Source organism: Hemitrygon akajei, chromosome 5, assembly GCF_048418815.1.
Source record: "Hemitrygon akajei chromosome 5, sHemAka1.3, whole genome shotgun sequence".
Lineage (NCBI taxonomy): Eukaryota > Metazoa > Chordata > Chondrichthyes > Myliobatiformes > Dasyatidae > Hemitrygon > Hemitrygon akajei.
In genome coordinates, this window is record NC_133128.1 from 148289589 (window position 1) to 148315710 (window position 26122).

Sequence of the window (26122 nt, forward strand, 5' to 3'; positions counted from 1 at the left end):
TCAATTCAAAGCCCAATTTAAAAGTTATTGCTGATGATGAATTTCCCAGGGAAGAAATATGGAGATATCTGGACAGAAGTGTTTCCATCTAGTAGACTCAGCATGGATTCATGATGGGCAGGTCCTTTTTGACAAAGTTACTGTTGCTTTTTGAGGATATAATGAGCACAGTGGATAGAGGGGAACAGGTGGATATTGAATACTTGGATTTCCAGTGTCAAAAAAAAGGACACCCATAAGAATACATGGAGTTGGTGGTAATGTATTAGCATGAATAGAGGATTGATAACTAAAAGGAGGCAGTTAGGATAAATGGGCTTTTCATTGATTGGCAGTCAGTGGAGAGTGGCTGATATTCAGAGTATACATTAATGATTTAGAGACCGTGTGTAGCATCTCTAAGTTTACTGATGCCATTAAATTGAGTGGAATGACAAAATGTGCAGAAGATGCAGGGAGTCTGCAAAGAGATATAGATAGATTAAGTGGGTGAGTAAGCGTCTAGCAGATGAAGTAAAATGTTGGTAAATGTGATGGCATCCACTTGGAAGGAAAAACAGATCAGATTATTATTTAAATGGTGGAAGATTACATCATGCTGTTTTGCAGAGCAACTTGGGAATGCTTGTACAAACGTACATGGATTGCAACAGAATGGTCTGCAGGTGCAATAGGTTCCAAGAAGGCAAATGAAATGTAGGCCTTCAGTGCTGGAACAATTGAATTTCAGAGCAGAGGGGTTATGCTGCAACTGTGCAGAGTACTGTATGCAGTTCTGGTCTCCTAATTTGAGGAGAAACATACTGGCTTTGGAGACAGTATAGAGGAGGTCCAGAGATAAGGGGGTTAATATATGAGGAGAGATTGCGTTGCCTGGGACTATATTTGATGGAATTTAGAAATAAATGCAAGGAGATTTTATTGAAACATATACAATTATGGAAGGAATAGATAAGACAGAGGCAAGAAAGTTGTTTGTACTGGTAAGTGAGACTAGAACTAGGAGAGATAGACAGGAGTCAGGGGAAAAGATTTAGGATAGAGATGAGGACAAAGTGCTTTCCCCATAGAGTAGTGTGTTTGTGGAATACTTTTCCCAGGGAAGCAGCAGGGACTACCTCATTAAATAGATTTAAGACACAGATAAGGATTTTTGCATGCAGTAAGTTATGGGGAAAAGGCAGGAAAGTGGAGCTGAGTCTATAGCCAGATCAGCATGATCTTATTGAATGGCAGAGCAAAGCTCAGCTACTCCTCTTCCTATTTCTTATGTTATTATACATAGCTATATTAAACAGAATGACTTTTTTGGAAACAGGATACAAAGAATATGTTTATCATTATTGTCTCTATTAGCTAGATCTTCCAAAAAAAAACACACTGCCATTTTTGGCTTTCTTCTATATTAATTACTAAATTACGCAATTGTAAAGTGTTGGGTTAAGTAGTGTAAACATATAGAAAAAGCAGTGTAAGCAGTTGTATGCCCTTCTACCAACATACACATACTGCATCTTGGCGCGTGGTCAAGTGGTTAAGGTGTTCGTCTTGTTATCTGAAGGTTGCTAGTTCGAGCTTTGGCTGAGGCTTGCATGTGCGTCCTTGAGCAAGGCACTTAACCACACATTGCTCTGTGACAACACCGGTGCCAAGCTGTATGGGTCCTAATGCCCTTCCCTTGGACAACATCAATGGCGTGGAGAGGGGAGACTTGCAGCTTGGGCAACTGCCGGTCTTCCATTAAAAAAAACCCTGCCCAGGCTTGTGCCCTGGAAACTTTCCAAGGTGCAAAGCCATGGTGTATCGAGACTAACGGAGGCCAACACTGCATCTTACATGATTGAAAACTCAAAATGATACAAAATGCTTAAAAAAGTGAGTCAAATATTGAGGTTTTAGACAGAAATAGAAAAACTAACTTGTTGGTCGCCTTGGTGCTGAATAAACTGGGCTTGCAGCTGTAACAAACTGTGGATCCCTTTCTTCTGGTGGAGCTCGGCGAGCAGTCAAGATTGAAGAAGGTCTCGGCAAAGCTGAACGCTTCTCTGGGCTCCTCCCTGTGGTATCCTGCACAGAGCAAATGATGTCAGTATGATCTATAACTCTATGCAACTTCCGTAATAATAATGTGAAATGGGGCAAATATAATATTCAATATACGTATAACCCCCAAAATGTGCCAATAACCTGCAATTAAAATACTTTTGAGCTTTACAATTCTTTCCCAATTCCAGCAGAGCATGCAAATATCAATGGACAAGCTTTTAAAACTGACTAAAATGCTAAAGGAAAAATTTCATATTACAGCCAATTTATTTAAAATAGTCATGCATATGTGCACAGATTTGCATCTCCAAAGACATAGGGAATAATTTACTATTCATTATTATGCAGTTTTGCTAAAGGCAGGTGATGTAACAAACTATTTTCTATTCATTCAACACAGATTACAGGTATCGACATAATATACAAGACAATTTACTTTAAGGCAGTTCACAACATATTCTTGAAAATTCCACTTTGAACCAAAGCACTTCTGCAAAATTAAAACTATTACTTAGGTTTTAAGAAATTATTTTGCAGTATTTTGTCCATGCATTGATGTGATGTAATGATATTTTCAAAAACAAGGTGAAATGAAAATCAAGGACACGACAGATGAATTAAATGAGTATTTTGCTTCATCTTCACTATAGAAAGTACTTATAACTTTCAGAAATAGAGAGGATGGATTTTGGGAAATTCCAATCACCTGCAAAGTGGAACTGAGCTGAATGTTGGAACTGTGAGCTGATCCTGATGGACCTCATGCTAAATCTTTAAATAGAAATGTCTATGCCACTCTATGCAAATCAAGGTTTCACAAACAACGCTGAAACTATGATGGTTTCAAGAGGTAAGCATAGGCCGAATATGGTGGGGGAAAATACCCTTCTGGCTTGAGCAGTGACATGGAATGTTTCTGGAAAAGTTCCATTAGATCAGAGAATAGATATACAGTACCTCCTTTATTCAAAAATTGAGGGAAGCAGAAAGCAAGAAACTATGGGAAGTGAGCACTAAATTCATCACAACGAAAACAGAAGAGGCATTTCTAAAGCTGTCATAGAAAAGCAACATATTAGGGCGTATATAGAGAAAATTTTCATCCTGAGCCATATACAGAAGATGCTAGAGGAACTTAGCAAGTCAGGCAAGGGGAATGAACACTTGACATCTCAGACAAGATCTTTCATCAGAACGTGAAAGGAAGTGGAAAGAGCCAGAATAAGGTGGGGAGAGGGGAAGAGTTACAAGCTTGTAGGTGATAGGTGAGACCAAGTGCGGGGTAAGTTGGATGTTGAAGAAAGAAACTGGGAAGGGATAGGTGGAAGAGCTAAAGGGCAAAATAAGGAGTCTAATAGGTGAGGACAGTGGACTATGGAAGAAAGTGATCAATTTAGAACTAGGAGCCATTGTTTACAAATTATGGGTCAACTACTCAACTTAGAGATGAAGGAAATCTTTTCCCTCATATGGCTGTAGGTCTTTGAAGGGTGTGGAAGCAGGGACTTGTACTACATTTAAGACTGAACATCTGGCTGAATGGTGCTATAACAACCACCTCTCACTCAACGTCAGTAAGAAGAAGGAAATGATTACTGACTTCAGGAGTAGGAAACCAGAGGACCATGAGACAGTTCTCATCAGGGGATCAGAGGTAGAAAGGGTCAGCAGCTTTAAATTCGTCTCTGTTATCAGTTCAGAGGATCTATTCTGGCTGCAGCACTTAAGTATTATTACAAAAAAAACATGCAGCGCCTCTACTTTCTTAGAACTTTTGAAGATTTGGTATGTCATCTCGAACTTCGACAAACCTCTATAGATGTGTGGTAGAGATTAAGTATATTGACTGGTTGCAATATGGCCCGGTATGGAAACCCTTGAATAGAAAAGCTTTTAAAAATAGTGGATATGGCCCTGTCCATCACAGGTAAAGGCCACCCCAGCACAGAGCATATCTACACTGAGTGCTGTTGCAAGAAACCACCTTCTATCACCAAGGACCCTCACCATCCAGGCCATTCCCTTTTCTTGCTGCTGCCATCAGGAAAACGGCACAGGACCCTTAGGACCACACCACCAGGTTCAGGAACAGTTATTATCCCTCAATCATCAGGCTCTTGGACCAGAGGCAATAACTTTCCTTAGCTTAATTGCCCCCATCAATAAACTTTTCCCATAACCAATGGACTCCCTTTCAAGGACTCTTCATCTCATGCTCTTAATATTTGTTTATAATAATTATCTTTTTTTTGTATTTGCAGTTTGTTGTCTTTGGATATCGATTGTTTGTCCTGCCTTTCACTGATCCTAATCTTTTGCTTTTATTTACTGTGAATGGCTGCAAGAAAATTAATCTTAGGGTTGTATATAAATGTCACCATATACTTTGATAATAAATTTACTTTGACCTTTGAAATTTGTAACAGACAAATTCTTGTTGGAAAAAAAGGTACAGGCATATTACCAGGGCTGGGTTAAAATCAAGTTAGCTGTAATCTTTGTGAATAACTGGGTAAATTTTAGATGCTAATTTGTCTGCTCCAAATTTGAGGTAAAATCCTTATGATTCCTTGCATGGATACAAGTGAAAACAACAATTCTTCGAACATCTACCACTATTCTTTTTTCCAAAATGCTGCCTTAAAAAGATCAACTCTAAAGTTCTTCCAAATATTTTTGTACTTTAAATTCTGCTAGCTGCACCTTTAATTTTGCATTGGTTTGCTACCACTGAAACCACCATCATCAGAATAATAAGCTGACTGGGTATATAGTTAACAATTTTTCCCAAGCATCTGGTGGTTAGATGATGGTAATTGAAGTTTAGCCCCATGCTCTTAAGGTAGCTATTTAACAAATATTACCATTATTACATCTCCGTAACTATTGAGAATTCTTGGTGGCATCAAAACATACAAACACGCCGTTCCACTGTCTGATTAATTCATTTTCACTTCTCTTGCTTTTCAGATTCCTGAAAAACATCTCCCCCCCCCCCCACAGATAGTATAATGATCTGCTCAGAAATCTGCAACCTTACAGAAAACTGTCAGTCTATGGCTTTCTAGCAACACACACACTTAAAATGCTGGAGGAACTCAGCAGGCCAGGCACCATCTAAAGAAAACAGTAAACAACTGACAACGGCTGAGACACTTCATCAGAAGACTATGGCCACAATGGTTTCTTGTTCCGACTCCTGTGACATTCTCTCAGGTATTCCCCAAGTTGCATCCGTAGGCCCCCATAATTATTATCGCCATTCTGCACTTTGACACTACTAACACATTTTCCCAATAATTCTCATCCATATTGGTGGCATTCAACTTTACTTTATCATGATCTTTTTTGACTCCTCAATTACTACTAAACTGACGGTTTCTCTATCATACAATGTTGTTTAAGCAATAAGTTCCTTCAATTAAATATTGAGATCAAAGTTATTCCCATCAACATTTCTTCCATTCATTTCTTCCTTGGTAAACACTCAAAGTAGAACCAGCAGGTTCAAAATGTTGATGCCAACAGGAGATCTGGACCACTTAGAAACACCATCACTTGGACATGCCATCACCTGCACAATTCTTCTTTTGTAACTTGTACCAGATCATATTCGCCCATTATGTCTGATCTAGAGGCTCCTAATAAAGGAATGCATCAACTTTGATCAACTCTTCCTAATTTGAAATCCCTCTGGGGCTTTACTCTTCCCTGTCTCTAATCTTCTCCAGCTTTATACCTCCATCCCTCCAATTATGACCTCTTCATTAATCATCACTTTCTGTAGTACTCCTACTGATGGGCATGCATTCAGCTTGCAAAGCCTTAACTCTGGACTCCTTTCTCCAAAGAGCTCTATGTATTTTAATTTTGTAAAATGCTCCTTAAAACTTTTGAACAAGTCTTCAAAATCCAGGTAGACAACAAATCTTGTTTACATTTTAGCATTTTCTTAGGATGTTTTACAATATGAAAAATCATTACATATAGATCATACAGTGAGAAATGAACTGATTACAGATCATAATTATCTAATGCTGTTATAGCATTTATCTCACTGATGCATTTGTTAGAAAAGTGGTATTGTTCATATTACCGGATATAAACTACAAAAGGATCAAAACAAGTTTTGAAAATTAAAGAACTATTCAGTTCTGGAGAAGGGTCTTTGATCTGAAACATTAACTGTTCCTATTTCCACAGATGCTGCCTGAACTATTGAGTGTTTCCGGCATTTTCTGTTTTCAATCAGAGAGACTGTCCTCTAGGAAGTAAAAGTAACTCAGCCTGCAAGCCTACTTCTTTTGTTTTTTTAAAAACAAAATGTCAGTAGAAAGTAACTTGTTGTTCAAACTTCCTCACCACTGTTACATTATTTTAATTTTTATTAATTATATCAACTTTGGCCCTATTACTCAACTATTTTTCAGTGATGAATAACCTAATCCATGCAATAAAATGTCTCCTTATATTAACCCTGTCTACATTAACGTAAAGTATGACTGCAGATGAGAAGTTCATAGTGTGGTCAACTCTTGATGAGCTCAAGTTCAAAGGCTAACGGGTAAATGTAATTAGTTTTATGCTGACCAAATTTAATGGATAAAAAAAGCTTGACTGTTTCAACATTACAAGAGTGACAGAAAACTTCAATTCCAAGTAGAAATTATCATTGTGTAAGAAGCAAAACTACTATCATGGACATTTCTTCATCTTACCTTTTTCACAAGCTGCTCATTCAAAGATTCTCTAGGGCCAGCAGACGAGGGTCGTGTGGGATAGTAATCTAGGTCAATAAAGGCTTTTTTATCAGCAGAACAAGTAGATTTGGGTCTTTCAGGGAGGAGGGAAGATAATTTTGAGGTAGGAATCTTTGTTAGTGTAGATGAATTCTTGCCATGAGAAAATATAAAGCAAATTAAAAAACGATAAGACAATGAACATAAAAATGGAACAAAATACTAAAACATAAGAACTTAAATTAGTAACATGTTTTGACATGTCCTGATAGGTTAATGAACATATCAAAAATAATAATGTAACATCACCAATATGAATACTCGATGAATTTAGATACTTATAATCGCCCTGATCAACAAACACACCCAAACCAAACTTCTCATATTCTGCACAACAATATTATATGATACAGTTTTCCAGCAGTCAGCATAATTGGCCTAAAACACTATACTCCAAGATAATTAAGGTGTCATTTTACAAACTGTGTTTTTATATAAGTGAGGGTGACTATGATTAATCTTTAAAAGCATTTTCTGTTCTGGAAAAATTCTTCAAAGATGTACAGATACAGTGGAAACTCCCTATTTTACTGTTTGTGCTCCCTGTACATTTATTACGTTCTCACCGTGTTATCAAATAATTAATACCATAGTTTCGAGAAGCAACAAAGTTCATACTTTTAAAAAAATATGCATTTGCTTTATGTAACACATCATAGATAATAGCTTTAAAATCTGCTATAGATATGTTAGCAAGTAAATACATACAGACCCTTGCTAAAGTGAATTAATTGGGAAGGCAAGCTAAAGAATGGGTTTGAAAGAAATGCTTTTGAGATCTTAAAGAAACCTTAATGGCAGTTGCGACTTTGCATTCAGTTCTTTCATTGGTGGTGAATTCAAAGGTTATGATGAGAAAGTTCTGGAAATCCTAAATATGTTTTACCATTTAAAAGGGATTACTTTACTCTGAAATATGCGCTTTTTAAAAAACATTATTTATGTTTCTGGTTATTCTCAGCCAAGTCATGATAACTTCCATGTATGATCTTTTTTTAAAAAATGAAGGTTGCTATGGTTCTAAATGTTTGTCTCTTAGCCATCATTCTGTAGTCAAAAGTGATGTAATTTCCTCCCAAGCATAGTCCCCCAGAATAGTTGGATGATAAAATGTTTTAGGGTTTGCTTGGGCGAGGAGAGTTCTAAGAGTTCCCCATCATTGACATGGTTAATGATAGTGACTAATTGTAAAATATATAAGTGTAAAGCCAGCAACTTTGCAGCACATTTACATTCCATGATCTATGAAACAGCAATTCCACCAGTGTTTCATCATTAGATTTTTTACCCCTCTAACCCAAGCGGGCAAGTCCTGGCTACATCTGCACGTCCCATATAAACAGCCTCCGCCTACTGTCATCCCACGGTTTAGTGTTTTCACATCACCTCAACAGATATCTGCCATCAGAACATACAGAGATCATGCATATGGCATGACATCAAACTAGCTCTTTGAAAAGCCCAACTACAGCATTAATCACCCCTGATGGGTCCATTTGCAAAGAACTTTAAAGAGGCAAGCATGCAGCGGGATTACCTCCCCCTCCTGAATCAAACCACGCAAGGAATCCTTACAATAGCTTTATTCCACCTTTTAACTTTGATTCCATCACTGACAAGCTGCCCTAATTAGGTTTCACCTCTATCCAGCATGTCTCTATTCTTCCAGCTCATCTGATATTAAAAGGCTCACACAGTAGTGGCCCACTTTTTTTTACCATGCTAGTTTTCCTCATTATCACTTCCCATTGCCATGCGCCAGTCAGCCAGTCATTTGTATACAGGAAAGAATACTAAAGATGCAAATGAAGATTTGAAGCAAGAGAAATTCTGAAGTCCTCAAAAATAATTTGTTTTAATTTACAATTGTACAAAACATTTGAACCATCTAGGTATGAGTGAAAATGTTTCCTTCTGTGTAAAGTTTTTGAATAGCAGATTTTTTATGCTTTAATAAAACGTTTCTTATCATGCTTACTCAAATATTTGCTCTGTATGTGACATAGCACAGATATTCACTATCTGTGAGCTAGAATTAACTGAAAACAACTTAAAAAAGAACAGTCAAAACTCAGCAAAGATTAAAAAGTTACTTTCAAAATCTAAAGATCACATTGAGGAATTTAAGAATTATCTGTAGCTTCCACATATGCATACAGTACTTCAAATATAAAAATCATTAACTGCTGTTCAAGTTGCCCCACCTTCTGTTATGTGCACCGAATGCATTTATCACTAATTTACTTACTGTGATCCGCTCCTTAGGTTGCTTAGCAACAGAAAATTTCTGGTCTATAATGTAAGCACCCTCAACATTTCCAGGAACTAGACAAAAGGAACACTAGCATTAGAACATTGGATTATACAGCAGAAAGATTTCCATTTTGAATAAGATACAAGTCAAGATGTGCATGAAAGCAAAATGAATTTAATATTATTATCATCATATTGAATGAGAAGCAACATAATGAAGTACAAAATTATCCAAACTAACAAATAGATAAAGCTCCAAAGGGAGTAAATCTTAGTACATAAATGTTTTATTTTTTAAAAAAGTAAAGCTAATATACATCTGGAAAAAAAACACAAATGGAAAACAAATGCTTCATGTAATGCAAGTTATTCCTGAATACCTCTCGACAAGAGAATTAATGTGAATGGATATCATGATGCAGGCTGCAACACTTTCCCCACTATCACACAGCAATCTAAACAAACTCCCACAAATAATTACACCACCACTTCAAGTTTAAGACCACTGCACTTGCAAGCTTGTGCATGACAAGCATGTGTGATCATGACAGCTATAAGAAAAATGAAACAAAAAGCACCATATATAGCCTAATGGCTCAAAAGAAAATGCAGGAAAAAGCCAGTCCAGCAATGAATTAAAGTCCATGTTTGCCAGCCACATTGCAGTGTTTACACAATCACCTGTCTGCTTCCTTTTAGTACAAGGGACGTGAGCTGGTCTATGATATCTTACAGCTGGTTTTAATATGATTTTCCTGGAGGGAGACCGGGTCTGAATCTCTGTTTTTTTAGCAAGTTCAGACTTCTTATACACTGTTAGAAAGGAAAGATAAGAGCATATATGAGGACAGGAATAAAGTGCCAATCATGTGGAATGTTCAACATCCACTTTTCTTTAAAGGAAACAATAGAACAATTCAGGAATTTAGATATTGCTACTTCCTGTTATTGTTTATTCTCTAACAGACAAATTCTTAGAAAACGTAACATTGTTACATGGGCACAATACAAACACCTCACATCACAAAAATGGAAGAAGTGAAAATAAAAATTGCTTCCATTGTATGAACCTTTTCTTTTCTTTCTGTCTTCTTTGGAGAGTACATTGACATCTTTTTTGATTATTTTTCTCTCTGGCGTTGAAGCTCTGTTTTTTGCAGTTTTTAACACTTTCCCTTTCCTATGTTTATCCAAAGACGGGCTGCTGAATTCCTTCTCTGGTTTCTCCTGTTTTGTGACAGCAGCGGGTTGTGTTACTATGATACTCTCTTCATCTGCAGAATTAAAGTGCAAGAAATCACTTTAAATGGCAACAGGATATTACGAGGGAGAAGATAAAAGCATAAACTGAATTCATGTTACTTTTAAAAATTACAGGATACACTTTAAACGGCATAATTAAATTATATATAATAAAGAGAATTTACTATCTTGTGATGGATGATAGCTAGTAAGGCTTTACAGGCACCTTGTGTATCCATCCAGTAGCTGTCAGTGTCCATTACCGATTCATCAATACTCTCATCTTCTTTCAAGTCTGTTGGGATCTGTATCTTCTCTGGGATAAGCACAATTTCAGCAGTCTGTACAGGAGGCTTATGAGTTTGTTCTTCTGTTAAATGGGTTTGTTCACTGCATGTAAAAACGTCATCAATATCCTCGCCATCAGCTATGGCAAATCTCACGCTGTGGCCCACGTCCTCTCCTCTTTCTAACGTCGTTTGAACAACTGTAATAATATCATCTTCTACTGTAACAACAGATTCCACAATTCCTCTCTCTTCAGTTCCTTCCACAGGAATAATATTTTCAGATACTTCATAGTCGGCAGGGTCCATTTGCAAAACTATTTCTGGCACTGTAACCTCAATCAACAAATTAGCCTTATTTTCTTCATTGCTAGATTTCTCAGCTAAAGCCGAATCTTGTAGAGGAGCAGAGATACTATAATCAGATGTCTCTGCTTTTGAAACTTCTCCCACAGTAACTTCACTAGGTGTGGTCCTAGTTTCATCCTCTGTGCTTTTCTCAGGCTGAGCAACTGCAGGTTCAACAACATCACCGGACAAAGTGTGTTCAGTTTCTAGTTCCATGGTTCTCTCGGCTTGAATGAGTTCTTGTGCAAGGACAGGCTTCTTCACTATTTTGTCGTCATCATGCACAGCTTCCAAATCATCTTTCTGTGCACTAATGACAGGAGGCAAACCAGGCTCTGTGTCATCCTCTCTAATTTTAGCAGTCGGAGCCAATTCAGATGGAGATCCAATTTTCTCGGACATTTGATCAACTTGTTCCATTTTTCCACCTATATCAACGGCATTAGTATCACTTGGCAGATCAGGCTTAGAGACATCGAACATAATTTTCTCAGGTGAAGTGGCTTTTTGTACAGAGTCAGATTGCTCAGGTATTTTGTGATCAACAGTGTCATTTTTCACACACACCTCAGTTAAGGTAGCCTCACTATGTGAAATGGCCTTACTTTCCACAAGTTCTTGAGGTTCAGGTGTTTCTCGAATGAAAGCATCGTCTTCAGTCTTTTTATACTGAACAGTTTCTGGTCCAGCAAACTCAGAGGGCAAACCAGGCTTATGGCCATCTTCAAAGACATTGACAGGTTGAACAACTTCTTCAAAGGAAGCAGTTTTCTCGCAAAACATGTGATCTGCCTCCATTTCTATGTCAACATCCAGCACAGTGTCCTGCCTGGGCAAAATAGGTCTTGGCTTATCTTCAAATACTTTCTTAGTTTGAGCTGGTTCCTGTACAGAAATACTTTTGCCAAACCTTAATGACTCCATTTCTAAAACTGTTACGGTAACTCTGTTGGTCATGGTCTTGGTCTCATTACCCAAAGTTTTCTTAGGTTGAGCTGTTTCTTTAACAGGAACATCCTTCTTCGGCAGCTTTTGATCCACAGACTCTAGCTTCAGAGATGCTTCTGGTTCTGTGAACTCAGTTGGTAAATAATCCAGAGATTTATTTAGAGAAGTGTCTACTGCAGTTTCAGAAATATCAATAGCCTTATGTTGATCAAGTTCTTTTGCTTCAGGGATATCAGATAAACAAACAGGTCCAGGTTCTATTTTAGCAAGCTGGACTGGAATATCTATTGAAATTGATTCTTCATTCCTAACTTCTGATTGCCCTTCCAAAGTGGGCATTAATTTTAACTCACTGTCTTCAGACAGGGTGGCAATCCTAAAATGTGAATCCTCTTTATGCTTATTTGCATCTATCTGCCTCCTAATACTTTCCTCATCAATAGTTTGAGAAGCTGTGCGGATTTTGTGGAGGAAAATGCTTCCATCTTCCAAAGGACTTTTGACCTCCTCAGGAGTAGGTAAGGGAGCAGAGTATTCAAACACACAATAGCCCATTTCCTCTGGCTGGCCAACGTTTTTAATGATTAACTTGATGCTTTCACTCAAAGCCTCCGAGCCAGAAACAGACTCTGCAGGCATCGATGCTCTTCGGGTCATCCCAGTTTCACTGCCTTCAAAGCTCAGTCTGCTTCTACTAACTCCTAAATCTAACATTTCTGGCAAGTCAGGGACCACAACACTGTCATTTTTGTAATCATGCTTCAAAGTATGGGAGAAAGCATACTGCTGGTCTAAACACACGTTTTCATTTGCTGACTTCTCTTCGCACGTGGAAACACTTTTGCTTTTATCCACTTCAACAGGAAAACAAATCTGCTTCTCCTCGGCAGGTGTCGGGGCGGGAAAAATGTCTGCTGTCTCATCCAAGCTTATTCCCCTGGTACAGGCGAGAATGTCAGATGCCAGTGGTGACAAAGATTCTGGGGGACCTTGGCTCTCTGCTTCCACCTCAAGTGATATTGAGTCTAAAAAGGTTGTTGGGAGATTCAGCACTAGCTTCTGTAGTCCTTCAGATATGTTCACATCACCACTTGAATCAGGATGTTGAGAAATTTCCATGTCTTCACGGTTTTGAGGAGCAGGAAAATTAAGTTCATTTTCTGCAGTGGGCTTGGTCTGGTCAACAGGGAGAGGTGAGTGTGCAAATGTGCTGTACTGAATGCTTTCTGCCGGAATATTATTTTCAGCTCTGTTCTCATCTACTTTTGCTTTATCACTTAGGGCCTCAGCGCTCTGCTGCACTGCATGAGATAGTCTTGAACTGCTCTCCTCTGTAATGGTCATTTCATAATAACCATCTTCAGGCTGTTTGGTCACTTTTACCCCATCATCTTTTGAAACAAATGTTTCAAAATACTTAGATATTTCTGGCTGATCCACCACTGTCCCATCTTTTAAATTCACATTAGCAGCATCAGACTTTTTGCTTTGTGCTATTGGATTAATTGAACTTACAGTAGTACTTTCAGAAGCAACATCTGAATCAGTGGGTGGGGGCACCAGCGGTTCAGACTTCTTTTCTTTGGAAATTACCTGTTGAGTGCTTTCTTCTTCAATTTTTGTGGACATATCATTAATCTTCTCTCTGCTTTGCTCAATAGTACATGGGTCTAACTTAATCATCTCAAGCACTGAACCATTACTTATACTATCAGCTGCATCACCTGTGCCAGGATGTGTGCTATAGGCTGCAATTTGATTAGCTTCTTCCACATAGGATTGAGCAGGTGTAACATCAGTTAATTGCCAGACTTCGACTTTTTGATCAGCTTTATCCATTTCCTTAATTGTAAGATTGGCAGTTAACTGCTCAGGCACATGCTTAGAAGACTCAGTTGGTAATAATTCTATTGCACTTTTTTTCTCTTCAACTGATGGTTTCCCCATTGAATCCTCTATGTTTTCTGCACTTCTTATGGAGTTATATTCAACACATTCTGATCTATCTTCTGGCATTGAAAAGACATCACCTATATGTTCGACCAGTTTTATTGTATCTAGCATTTCTTTCCTTTTAGCTTCTGAAGTTATAGCATCATCTGTAACTGCACTATCAGCATCTGTAAGTGTTTGTTCTACATGCAATTCCTCAGGAATTCCTGGCTTTTCCTGAGGAACCTGCTGATCCTCTTTAGTGGTATAAACAGTAGTTGCAATGGTATCTGCTGGTATTTTTTGCTGAGACAACACATCTTTGCCTTCAGTAACAGCAAATGGCTCTTCTCGGGAAGCTGCTGCACTCTCCTTATCAGTTACGACATTTGCAGAAATGTCTTTTTCTTTCAAACAACCACCAGCTTCTGTAATTTCTGCACTGGATATTTCAGATAAATCCTTGACATTAGGACTAGGTGAAAGTAATTTACTTTCATCTAGATCTGATTTGCTGGATGTTATTTCCGGTGAAATGGGCAGTGGTTTTCTTGTTTCATCTGTTATCTGGACAGAGCTTGGTTGGACTTGGGTGACGACGTTCTCTGCTGCCACCACAGAAGTGCACTCATCTTCATAGGTGCTGAATTGCAATGATCTTTCATAATGGCTAGTTAGAGTCTCAATATTAGATGCAACCAACTCTTCTGGATATGGTTCACTCTTGACAGATGGAGCTAGAGGCTGAGTTTGCAAAATAGTAGTTGGAAATGAATTCTGTACCTCGGAGATTTCCACTGGAGTTCCGCTGAGAGCTTCACTATCTTTACCCAATGTGGAAGAAGGCAACAAGTCAGACATTTGTTGTTCAGTATGCTCAACAGTCTTCTCTTTCAACTCTGCCATTGATACTTCATGCAACGTTGGTCTTCCCCCACTAGCAACAGAGGATTCTCCACCTGTTGGCAGCTTGTCCATCTTCGTGGCTGAAAGCAAATCTAAAGTAGTTTGGTTGCATGCATAGAATTAATTCAATGATTTGCAAAAGCAATCCATGTATCTTCCCCTGCTCAAAAGGCATATGTGTGGAATACAGTTTCATTGTACAAATCTGCTGAGATCTATAGCGGAATATTTAGGGCTGGTGAAGAGTTTTGTTACATTGTTGGACCTTAATTGTATTTAACACTTAAACTGTGACTGATTCTCAGAACTGCAGTTATAAAGAAATCTAACATAAGCTACATTCTATGAGTGCATTAATGTGGAACTATCTCTGAAAAGATTGTACAAAATAAATGGTATTTTCCAAAACATGAATTTCTAAATTTATTTACATTATAGTTTGCCAAAGCTTCCAAGGATATATTAGTTGATATTCCATAATTTACTCAAAGAATAAATATATATTCTTTGGTATTTTTATCTTTCTCCCTGCATTTTTACAGAAATTGACATAATATACTATACTATATGCAATTAAGTTCTGCTTATTATTTTCTCATTTGTCTTCCATTTCTTCATTCTAAACTGTCACACTTACTATTCTTGTTACCCTTAAGTTTGACTAAATTCTCTTCATGGTCTTTGTGATCACTTGCTTCCCTCTGTTATGCACAATATACGTCCATCTCCAATTTCACTTTGGGTGTTTTATAATTTCTGTCTCCCCACACGTGTTGAAGCTGTGAATGTAGACTCATCATGCTGATTCTTGATGGATAAGTTATTTGATCCCTCCATGAAAATGTAGAATATGTGCTGTGGGATGTTAATTGGGGTACGTAGGGTTAAAGAGAGGAGGGATGGGACATGAACAAAATATGGGAAGTGGAGTATTGGTGGTAAAGTTTGATGTATCTCTTCCTTATGGTGAGTAACCTTCATATTTGCATCTTCATGGAAGCTGGGAATAGAGGGGAGAGCTGGGATTTGGAGTCTATGGAGGGGGTTGCTACTGGAAGGCATATACTGCTGTGATTGTTTATTACTATTTTAATGGGCACAACATTGTGTACGTGTTTTGCATGGTGAGCTTTTGACAAAATCATGTCAAAACCTGGGTATTTGAATTGAAAATTAATTTCACACACACACCATTTTATTTGCCCAACACTGAAAACTGAAAGAGATGATAGCATTTGCCATAGCCTGAATAAAACAATAAATGCAAGATGTCAGCACTGAAATATGAACAAAACAGTCTATTTTAAAATAACCCCTGATGTACATTGAAAATACAAAAATGCAACTTAATCACTGAAAAGCCTAATAATCAGAAAGCAGGTGAATCAGCTTTAAAATAATGTGATAACCTATCGGCAATGTAACTGGCAAACATTTAGGCAATGGAAAGCCTCATGCGCAATTAAAAAAAATCAACTCAATTGCCAAGCATGAAAACAAAATAACTTGAGCGTCAACAACAGTGGTGGGAAATTATTGTTGCTCCCATAGCCAGCATCAGATCAGCCAAAGCACTTTAAGCTATCCTTCAAGCAACAACTACCAACAATAAACAAAAGCTTGTTAATAAGAAGATTCTCAAAAGGCATTTGTCATTATCTGGAAGTCAACAGGAAGACACACCTTCACGAGAAGGTGGCATTTCTTCCATGGACCCAATCTCTCTATGAGTCATGCCCTTTCCATTGGGAATTTCAGCTGGTACATTGTCTTCACTTGATGATGTGACCTCCACACATTTGGTTTCCCAGGGTAAGGCCACAGCTTCTGCTTGCACTAAGTGCTCAGCAGACCAAGGCTCCTGAACATGCTCTTGCTCATGAGCTACAGCTGGTTCCTCTTCATCAGATGTTGGACTCTCAACAACTTCTACTCAAAGGAAGAAGTGGACATGTCAGGACAACAGACAACACAGATGTAATAATGTAACAGGTTTAATGGGACACTTTCAGCTCTGCTTTGCATAAATTAAGCATAAGGTTAGAATTGATAGTGTTGGCATAGTCTCCCTACAAACATTTCAAAGGCTATTCTTTGGTATGAATTCTGAGGTGACCTTGAAGTGAGTACTTAAATTTATATATATGTTACTAAAACAGTTACAGGTCAATATGTTCACTTGCGTTTCATAAGTCAGAGTCACAGAGAAGAGATACAGGCCCTTTGGCACAACTCATTCACCTTTCCTATATTTGACCCATATCCCTCTAAACCCAACCTGGGGTCTGCAGACCCTCGAATTCATAGCATAAAAATGTTTGGGAACCCCTGTTCTAAACCTTTCCTATCTGTGTTTCTGTTCAAATGTCTTTTAAAACATTGTAATTGTACCAGTCCCCAACTGCTCATAATAATATCATGACCCGAAGTATACATAATATTCCGAATATGGTCTCACTAACATCCTACACAGCAGTAACATGATGTCCCAATTTTGTACTCAGTGCCCTGATTGAAAGTAAGTGTACAAAAATCCTTCTTCATCACCTTGGCTATTGTATAATTGCTTTCAGAGAACTATATACTTGTACCCATTGGTCTCTCCATTCTACAGAACTCCACAGGATCCTGTCATTTACTATATTAGTCCTGTGCAAGTCCTGCCCTGGTTTAACTTTCCAAAATGCAACACTTCACATTTGTCTAAGTTAAATTACACCTGCCATTCCTTTGTCCACTTTACCGGTTGATTCAGTACTTGTCGAAGCCTGAGATAACCTTCCTCATTCCCACCTGACAAAATCCACAAATCCACATTCTCATCTAAATCATTCACTTCCAGGGTATCTTGCACTTAAACAGTGGCACATAATTATGCACAGGCCAACAAACTGAAAATAAGCATCCACGAACACCCTCTGATTCCTTCCACCAAGCCAACTCTATATCTAACTAATCACACCCTTGGGATCCTCTACCTATGATGTTTCGTCAAAAGCCTTGGTGAAGTCCATGTGTACATTGTCTACCCTCTGACCTCATCAATACTCTTGGATAGCATTTTTCACATACAAAGTCATGTTGACTCTCCCTAATCCATGCATTTCCAAATGCAGATAAGATACTGTCCCTCAAAATCCCTTCCAGTAACTTACCCATCACTGATGTTAGTCCCCTAGCTTGTTCTTAGAGCCCTTCTTAATGCAAGGTGCATCATAGGCCCCCCTCCAATTATCCAGTACTTCATCTGCAGCCAAAGGAGATACAAAAATCCCTTTTCTCCTTGTCTACTTCCATTTATCACGCATGCACCTGCCTCCTAACTCTACCCCCTCAGCATCTAAGCTCTTTTTGTCCTTCATTTTTCACCCCTCTTTGGTTTACCTGTCACTGGTGTCACACTCCTCTGTCTCTCCTCTTTATGCCATTGATCTTCCCTGCCCACTCTCAGTCCTGATGCAGGCTCTCAACCTGAAACATTGACAATTCCCCCTACTCGCCCCACTAGACGTTCCTTGACCCATTGTGTTTCTCCAGCAGTCTGGATTTTGCTCCAGATTCCTGTACCAAGTCACCATTTCAAATATTTTCTGTAAAATCGGGACATATTTATAATCTATTACAGTCTTTGGCACAGATTTTTAATGTAAGCTTCAATGTCACATAGCATGAAATAGGCAATTTTTATAAAAGATAATATTAATGAATTTGACCTCAATAACCTCAGTTAACATTAATTACTGTAGTCAAATGAAAATAAATGCTGAAGTACATTGCAAGCCAATTATCATTTTCAGAACAAGGATGGGGAACTCTTGAAAGAACACTTGAACAGTACAAGTACTCTGATTAGATGATGGGCAGTTTCAGAATCTAATTAGGCAATTTTTCATTTCCTGTAAACTATTTTCTTATTTCAGATTGACAACTTCTGTTTTAAATCTCACATTCATTGTTTTTGCTTTGCTCAGAATTAAAGCATGCAAAGCTAAGGACAAAAAAGTTTCAAAAAACGATGGGGTCCTCCAATGTTGATCCCGGATGGTAACTATTCAAACTATATATCAATGAAAACCAGGCTGAAGCACGGTGCATCAAGGACGATGAGGTGACACAAAATAGTGAAGGTTCCTCACTTTGCTATTATCATTTTGAAAAACATTCTAACCAACCCCATTTTTTATAATATTGTTTTGTCTTGGAAGGGAAGGTAGAAATGATAAAGTAAAAGGATTTTGGCACCTGTGTGTGTTGCTGTAGATTCTGACCTAAACAGATGATATACCATTTTGAGAAATAATTTGTCAATACTTACAAAAGAGCAAGGGAGACAAGTTCTTTGTATGCAATGAGATTTTTTTTAAAAAATCAGCAAATACACTGGCAGTAAAAGACTAAGATTATTCAGCTGTAATTTTGAAAAGGGAATATGATTTTAAGAGCAAAATTGTAGGATTATGAAGAAAGAGGTGGGGAACAGATCTAACTGAACTGGCACTAGATTAAAAAGTCTAAAGGGTTCTTCCTGGGCTTTAAAATTTAAAATTACGTGATTTAATGACAGCACTTCCATAAAAATTAATTTTGAGATGCATATTAATTTAAATTTGCGTCAATGGTTGAGAAAAATTAAATACAACTTTTGATCACAATCTAAGTCATCCAGAGATATCATTTGGTTCTTAAACTTGGCATTCCTGCCAATTCATCTACTCCTAATTAGATTATTGATGTGAAATTCAATGAAATGATTAATTTTCATTAAACATAAAGGACTCCAATTCTAAATTACAGTATTGACAGATAACGGGCAAGCTTCTAATGCTATTTGGTGATTTCACTGACTTTTTGCACATAGAGTAGGATAAAATAATAAAAGATCATGCTTCACACAACTGGAGAAAAGATTTTATATATTGCAGTAACAAAATTATCATCCCATCATCAATGGTACCAAAGCATGAATATGATACATGTATCTAGATTTTTAAGCAATTAGTCAGCTTTCACAAATGGAAACTGTATCTTGAATTGCACATGAAAATTTCCCAGTATGCTAGTGCATAGGAACAAAATCTCTCCTGTAACCAAGCTGACAAGTGGCCAGAGTATAAAGTAGTACACAGGGCCTTATAGAGGTTACACTTATCTTGCTACATGCCTGAAACAAGCAATGATTTGTGACTGTGAATTAGGTTACTTTAAATGATGATTTGTTTTTAATGTTGTGCAAATAGACTAGAACTAAATGAGGGAGATCTGGAAAGTCATGGGGGTCCTGAAAGTATGATTTTTGTTATCAAGGACACATCAGTATCTTCAGATTTACTAACGTAATTTTTTATCTTATTAAAGTGTATCACATTTATACAAGAACTGTGATGAGGGATTTGCAACTGCAGCAAATAGTTTTAACAGCACTGCTTTTCACCATCAAAAGATCATAAGCATACATTCAAAATGGAATTTCCGATTTCATAATGATTTAGTCCACAGTTGACAATTCCTTTGGTATCATAGTATGCAAAGAAGTTCAACGCTGCAAATACAGTAGTGTCACCGGCCAAGAGCTGAAAGTGTTTCAGTGATTTGCATCACTACTGAAGTGAATGTAAAACAGGCATGCCAGAAATGAAAGCTATGTGGAGTGAGCACTCATAGATTTAGTACAATAACAGGTGAAAGACATTGTGAATAAAAACAAAAAAAAATGTGAAGTGCACTGAATTAATAATTCAAGCACTGTTTTACCCAATGTAGGAAGTCCCAAAAATTCAAACCATGCGTGGAATTTTATTAATAGCCACGTTGCTTTTGACCTAATGGGACTTGAAATGCACAACGCCTTCTCAGACATAATCAAGGTACGATGCAAAATCCTGTACCACTCATATTTCTTATTTAAATAGTTCAAATTATTGGTAAGTGATTGACACTTTTTATTTGCCCACTAAGATGAGGGATATCACACTGTTTAGACAATTGGAATTATTTCCACCTGTTGACAACAATTTTGATACAATAATATACTGATACTTTTAACAACTTCCAAAAAGTGCCTGTGGTGTGAAATGACTGAAAGTGCCTTTACCTATGCATCATCAGAAAATGATGTATATCAAAACACAACACAGAGGATATAGGTTAAAGGGGGATCCTTAAAAGAGGAAGAAAGGCTTTGGGGGGGTGGTAAAACTGAAATTAAAAATCTGGCAACTCAAAACATGAGCAAAAGGGTGAATAAAAGATCAGAAATGAAAAACAACATTCTCAAGATATCTATAAAGGCTGCAAGAAATTGATTAGCAGTGGAGACAATGAAAGGATATGGGAAAAAAAATGATAGAGTTTAAAATCAACTGATTATTTAACCTGGAGCTAACATTAGTCACGGGTGGATAGAATTTGTGAAAAGTTAGAACACAGGTGAGAGAGTTTTGAATGATTGCCACAATACAGAAGTTGAAAATACAGAGGCTAGCTAGGTGTGCACCTGCATCTTTTGATTAACAGTCTGAGTAACGGTTACACTGAGGTATGACGGTAAGGGCAGTGTTACAGAGATGGCATCAGACATCTTAGTGATTGTACAGATATGTGAAACAAAGCTCAAAGTCAAAACATGACACCAAAATTGCAATCAAACTGGTTGCAGTTCAGGAGGCTTCTCGGGAAAAGAAGAGTTGATGCTGAGGAAAGAGATTTTAACAATGGGATCCAAAGACAGTTGGCTCATTTTCATAATTGTTCAGTGAAATTCATGGTCATCTAATGCTGAATATTTGAAAATTTAGACATTTAAAAAATGTTAGAAGAAGGTAATAAGATGGAGCTCGTAAGGACAGCAAGCAAATAAAAACTGCAGCCGTACTTTTGAATGATACTGCTGAGGATAACTTTGAGATGAGAAGAAATTCCATAACAGGTAAATAGAAGAGCAATATATGGGGATTGGTCATGGTGTTGCCTGAGGATTACTCGGTTGCTCCTTAGCAATTCTCATCTTTGGTTCATTCCTTCATGCATAATTTTTTTTAAGTACATGAGATTTTGCAAAACCTGCATGTATCAATTATATGGACAAAAGCATTTTTCTGAAAAATTGAATTTGTCCATTTACTTACAGATAGCAAATTTACAGAAATTAAGATCCAATAACAATATTTTGCAAAAATATATATTTTTTCTTTTAAATCTGATTTGCAGCTTTTACAAAGTGGACATTCTGGTTTATTTTAAATAGACAGCCTCCACTTTGCCTTGATGTTTAGACCAAGGTTTGCTGCTTCTGAACTCACTAGCCAGGGATGTTTCTAGCCGTTATAATAACTGGTAGGGTTAAATATGAGGCAATGAGTGATCAAGCACATAACTGGAAGCCTTCACAACTTTACTTTTCACATTAACAAGATGCCACCTGATGCTAAGATAAAAACCTTGATGTACATTTACATCTATTTCTACACCTATTTCAGATTTTACACAATAAACTTCCCAGAAAAAAAATTCTAGATTTCTTTATGTGCAAAATGTGAATTTCTTTCTGGTGCAATTCTATATTTTATGTTCTTATACCACAACTTTCATATTTACAGATCTTTTCCACCTACTTTCAGGAAAAACTAGTAATTTTGTCTTTAGACATTATGTTATATTTGCACAAGGGACTTTCACTTCCATGTGGGTAAAACAATTGGACTGATGAATACATGCAAGACAGAGCAATGGAAAGAGGGGAATAAGATACAAGGAACCATGCTTGGGTTCACCTTTGTCCTGACTACACAACTCATTTGCCTGTAGTACTGTGGCACTGGGGGGTGTACAAGCGACAGTCCATTGGGAACTGAATAAAGGATGCTCATAGTACTCCTCATCAGAATTGTAAGGCTCTTCATCATGAGCAGAAACAGAAATGGAAGGGGCTAGGAGCTTGTGCTTCTCCTGAGTGGCAGAAGGCTGATAGCTTGAGCACCTTTGGAGAGGTTTTTGCTGAACCTCAATCACTAAATGTATAAATAGACACAGTGATAATTTGACAGACAGACACATGTACAAAGCAAAAGAAAAATTCAGCTACTCAGTGTGATGAAACTGGCCTGGAAGCATATGGTGTCTCAAAATAAATATACTTGTTCTGCTGCCCACACTGTATAATTATTAGAAAATAAATATATTAGAAATTTTTTGAGAAATGCTCAACTCACTTCAACCTATATTTAAATGATATTCCTTCTCTGTATTGTCTTAGTAAGGTGCAATGTTTTAGTTTCAGTTAGACACAATTTACTTCTATTTTGTTGTAACAGATATTTTGTCCCTGTTTTTACATTCATCTGATTACCCTGTGGAAATACCAAAATCTTCTTGAGTACGTTTATGCACAGTCAAATATGACATTGCTGTTGATGATAATCTGTCCTTACACTGGTGTCCAGTGAAATCAGATGATACTGATGATATAATAGGAATTTTAACTAGTTCAAGATTATTCTCATTATGACCAAATCTCTCTTTATTGTACAGGGTTAATTTTTTTTGATTCATCTAGGGATCATGGACTTGGCTAACAACGGCCACACTTGCCCATCCCTAATTGCTGCTGAAATGAATTGGCAATTAAGAATCAGTCATATCAAGAGAGTCCAAATGCACATAAGGATAGAAATGGATGCCTGATTTCCTTTCCTTAATCGGACAAGAATTTATAAAAATATTGTACTTACACTTCTACAGTTACTGAGATTAGTTACATTTTTAAATTCTAAATATATTTAGCACTTGAATTGAGGGCAGCACAGTAGTGTAGGGGTTAGTGTACTATGACAATGCCACGACACAGGTTCAATTTCTACTCAAAGCTATCTGTACGTTCTCCCTGTGACAGTGTGGATTTCCTTCGGGTGCTCTAGTTTCCTCTCATGTTCCAAGTAGAAGGGGTTAGTAGATTAATTGGTCACATGGATTGGCAGCACAGGCCCAGTGGCCCAGAAGGGACTGAATTGTGCCATACTGCTAAATAAAATAAAACTTTAAAAGTTCCTCAGCTCTCACAGTGGAATTTACAGTCATTTCTTCAGATCAAAGGTCTTGAAATTTGAATAAAAATTTAGTAATTTAACCACCATGATTTTAATGGTTAACTCAGTCTAAGAATGGCTAGCAAACACTCTTACCATAAAAAAAATTAATATTAATTAATAGTGAGAATGTGATTGGTTTCCATCAATTGTTGCTGGATGGCAAGATCCTTTAAAACAGACAGTGGATATCAGAAGAGAAGACACTCCATAGCAATCTCCACATCTTTATGTGCATTGCTTTTCTCAAGGACAGGTGCAGGAGCCAATTAAGCCAAATTTAGAACTTCAATTACTAGCAAAATGGTATATTCAGATCGAGTAGTTTCTAGCACAACCTGGACATAAAAATGTGGGACTTGCTGGAACCTAGGAGCAATGACATTGTGACGGGGGTCAGATTGAAAGAACATGGATGCATGTGTTAAGGACCAACATCTGAAATTTTAATTTGCCAGTTTTCTCCACATATGCTGATCAGCTGCTGATTCGTTCAAGCCTTCAGTCATTTTTGTCTCAGAAGTAAGCCTCCTGTGTAAGTGCACAATTTGTCACAGAACTCCACTGTAATTGCTGACTTCTCATTTTCAATGCTGAATGGATCTAACAGCATGGTTGACAAATGCAAAATCAGACATAGATGGTCTGAAATATCACTCCAACTGTTCTGCCGTTTTTACCAATCCCAGTTTACATTAAACAATTTTCCAGTAAAGAAGGGGAAACCTGCAGAATGAAGATACAACAAAAGAAATCATCTGGATTTCTGGACGGGAAGTAACTTTAAACAGACCGGAAATAATTTGTATTACATCTTCCTTTCCCCTACCACTAACTAAGAACAAAAGTTGCAACGTGCACAACTGCCACTTCACCTGATTAAACATTCCTTATAATGCAACTGGAATCACTGAACAAATCTACAAAATATAACTAAAGAATCTGCATTATACTTTATAATTTCTTTATTTTATACGTGTTTGCTGAAATATAACTTTAAAAAAACCAGTATCTGTAGGTCAGACAGCTTTGAAAATAATTGTTAGAATTGAAGTATCATTCTGTCTTGTATGTGCCATAATTTACAATTACTGCATGGCCAGTTTCATCCACTGTTGTTCAAGCACCCACAATCTGTACAGTCTTCACACAACATCCAGACACTTCATGAAGACAAGGAAGCATTGAAAACAGTTCAGTAATTAAACAAAGCCATACATATATTTTAAAACTGGATTAGAATTTCTTCTAATCAACAATTTATACACATTCATCCCCACAAACATTTGTATATGAAGAAAAGTTATGAATTTCAACAGAGATAAGGAAAACTATTTTCATACCTTTCTCAGCTGCAGCAAAATGTTCTGATGCTGGAGATGGTGGTGGGGAAGGCGGCAAATTGGTTAAATCTTCAACTACACGTTAAAACAAAACAAAATACAATGCAATAATTCAATAGAAACTCAGTAATACAATAATCCAAAATACACTATTTCTGTTATTTCTCATGAAGGAACTTGGCTAAAACAAATGTGAAGAGAGGTTTCAGATCACTCAAACCTGCTGATGCTTTTGCTGGCTGAAGGGATGGGACTAATACTGCTATTATCTTCCTGTTTTACTTGGTAGGACTTTTTCAGGGATCATTAGGACTGATGTCCCAGGACAGAAGGCTGATTTACAAAGTGGATTTGTGAGTGAAATATTGAAGATGAAGGAAGTCAATGGTGACTCTTGGCTGCTTGATGAGAGCTAAACCAGCAGACATGGGTGGATCCCAAGGCTGATTGGGAAACCAATCTAATGCGGCCTTCCAGCAACTAAACTTGTTATAATTAACCTACTCCATGAGGATGGCTGCAGCAATGAGTGGCTCAAGAGGAGTCCAGGGGATTCAGAACATCATCAGGGTGGCAGTGAAGGACCTCATTGAGGGAACCCCTTTACCAGTGATCTCTTCATCAAGAAGGTCTCTGCTAAAGTGCTGTGTTCATGATGAAGGACATCCACTGCCTCCAGGACGTCCCAAATAATGGGAATTACACATTACCTTCAAGTATCCAGTGTGATGGCAGAATGTGCTACAGGACGTTTGAGAGAAGAGGAACAAGGTTCTGGTGTTACTGCTGAAGACACAGCCACTGTTCACCATCTCCAATCAGAATGAGTGTGAGATAACAGTGTATGTTTAACCCTTCATGCGCCTATCATGGATGTCCTCACCTTTGTGGCTTGTTACAATGAGGGAGCAGGAAGCTGTCTGGACATCAAGGACCCG

At 37.6% G+C, this 26122-nt stretch overlaps 1 protein-coding gene across 17 annotated transcripts in view; it reads right to left on the bottom strand.

Annotated features, from left to right (window-relative positions):
* Nucleotides 1-26122, bottom strand: part of map2 (microtubule-associated protein 2) — a 288679-nt gene that overhangs the window by 16136 nt on the left and 246421 nt on the right. For 14 of the 17 annotated variants that reach the window (XM_073046811.1, XM_073046804.1, XM_073046820.1 and 11 more), the window contains 9 exons: nucleotides 25185-25259; nucleotides 22531-22767; nucleotides 16445-16690; nucleotides 10567-14841; nucleotides 10169-10372; nucleotides 9780-9911; nucleotides 9094-9170; nucleotides 6765-6938; nucleotides 1920-2067 (listed from right to left, as the gene is read on the bottom strand). In XM_073046811.1, the coding sequence (XP_072902912.1) occupies nucleotides 1920-2067; nucleotides 6765-6938; nucleotides 9094-9170; nucleotides 9780-9911; nucleotides 10169-10372; nucleotides 10567-14841; nucleotides 16445-16690; nucleotides 22531-22767; nucleotides 25185-25259 (5568 nt within the window). The remainder of the gene's footprint in view (nucleotides 1-1919; nucleotides 2068-6764; nucleotides 6939-9093; nucleotides 9171-9779; nucleotides 9912-10168; nucleotides 10373-10566; nucleotides 14842-16444; nucleotides 16691-22530; nucleotides 22768-25184; nucleotides 25260-26122) is intronic. The other 3 variants (XM_073046818.1, XM_073046817.1, XM_073046819.1) reach the window with 3 other exon arrangements.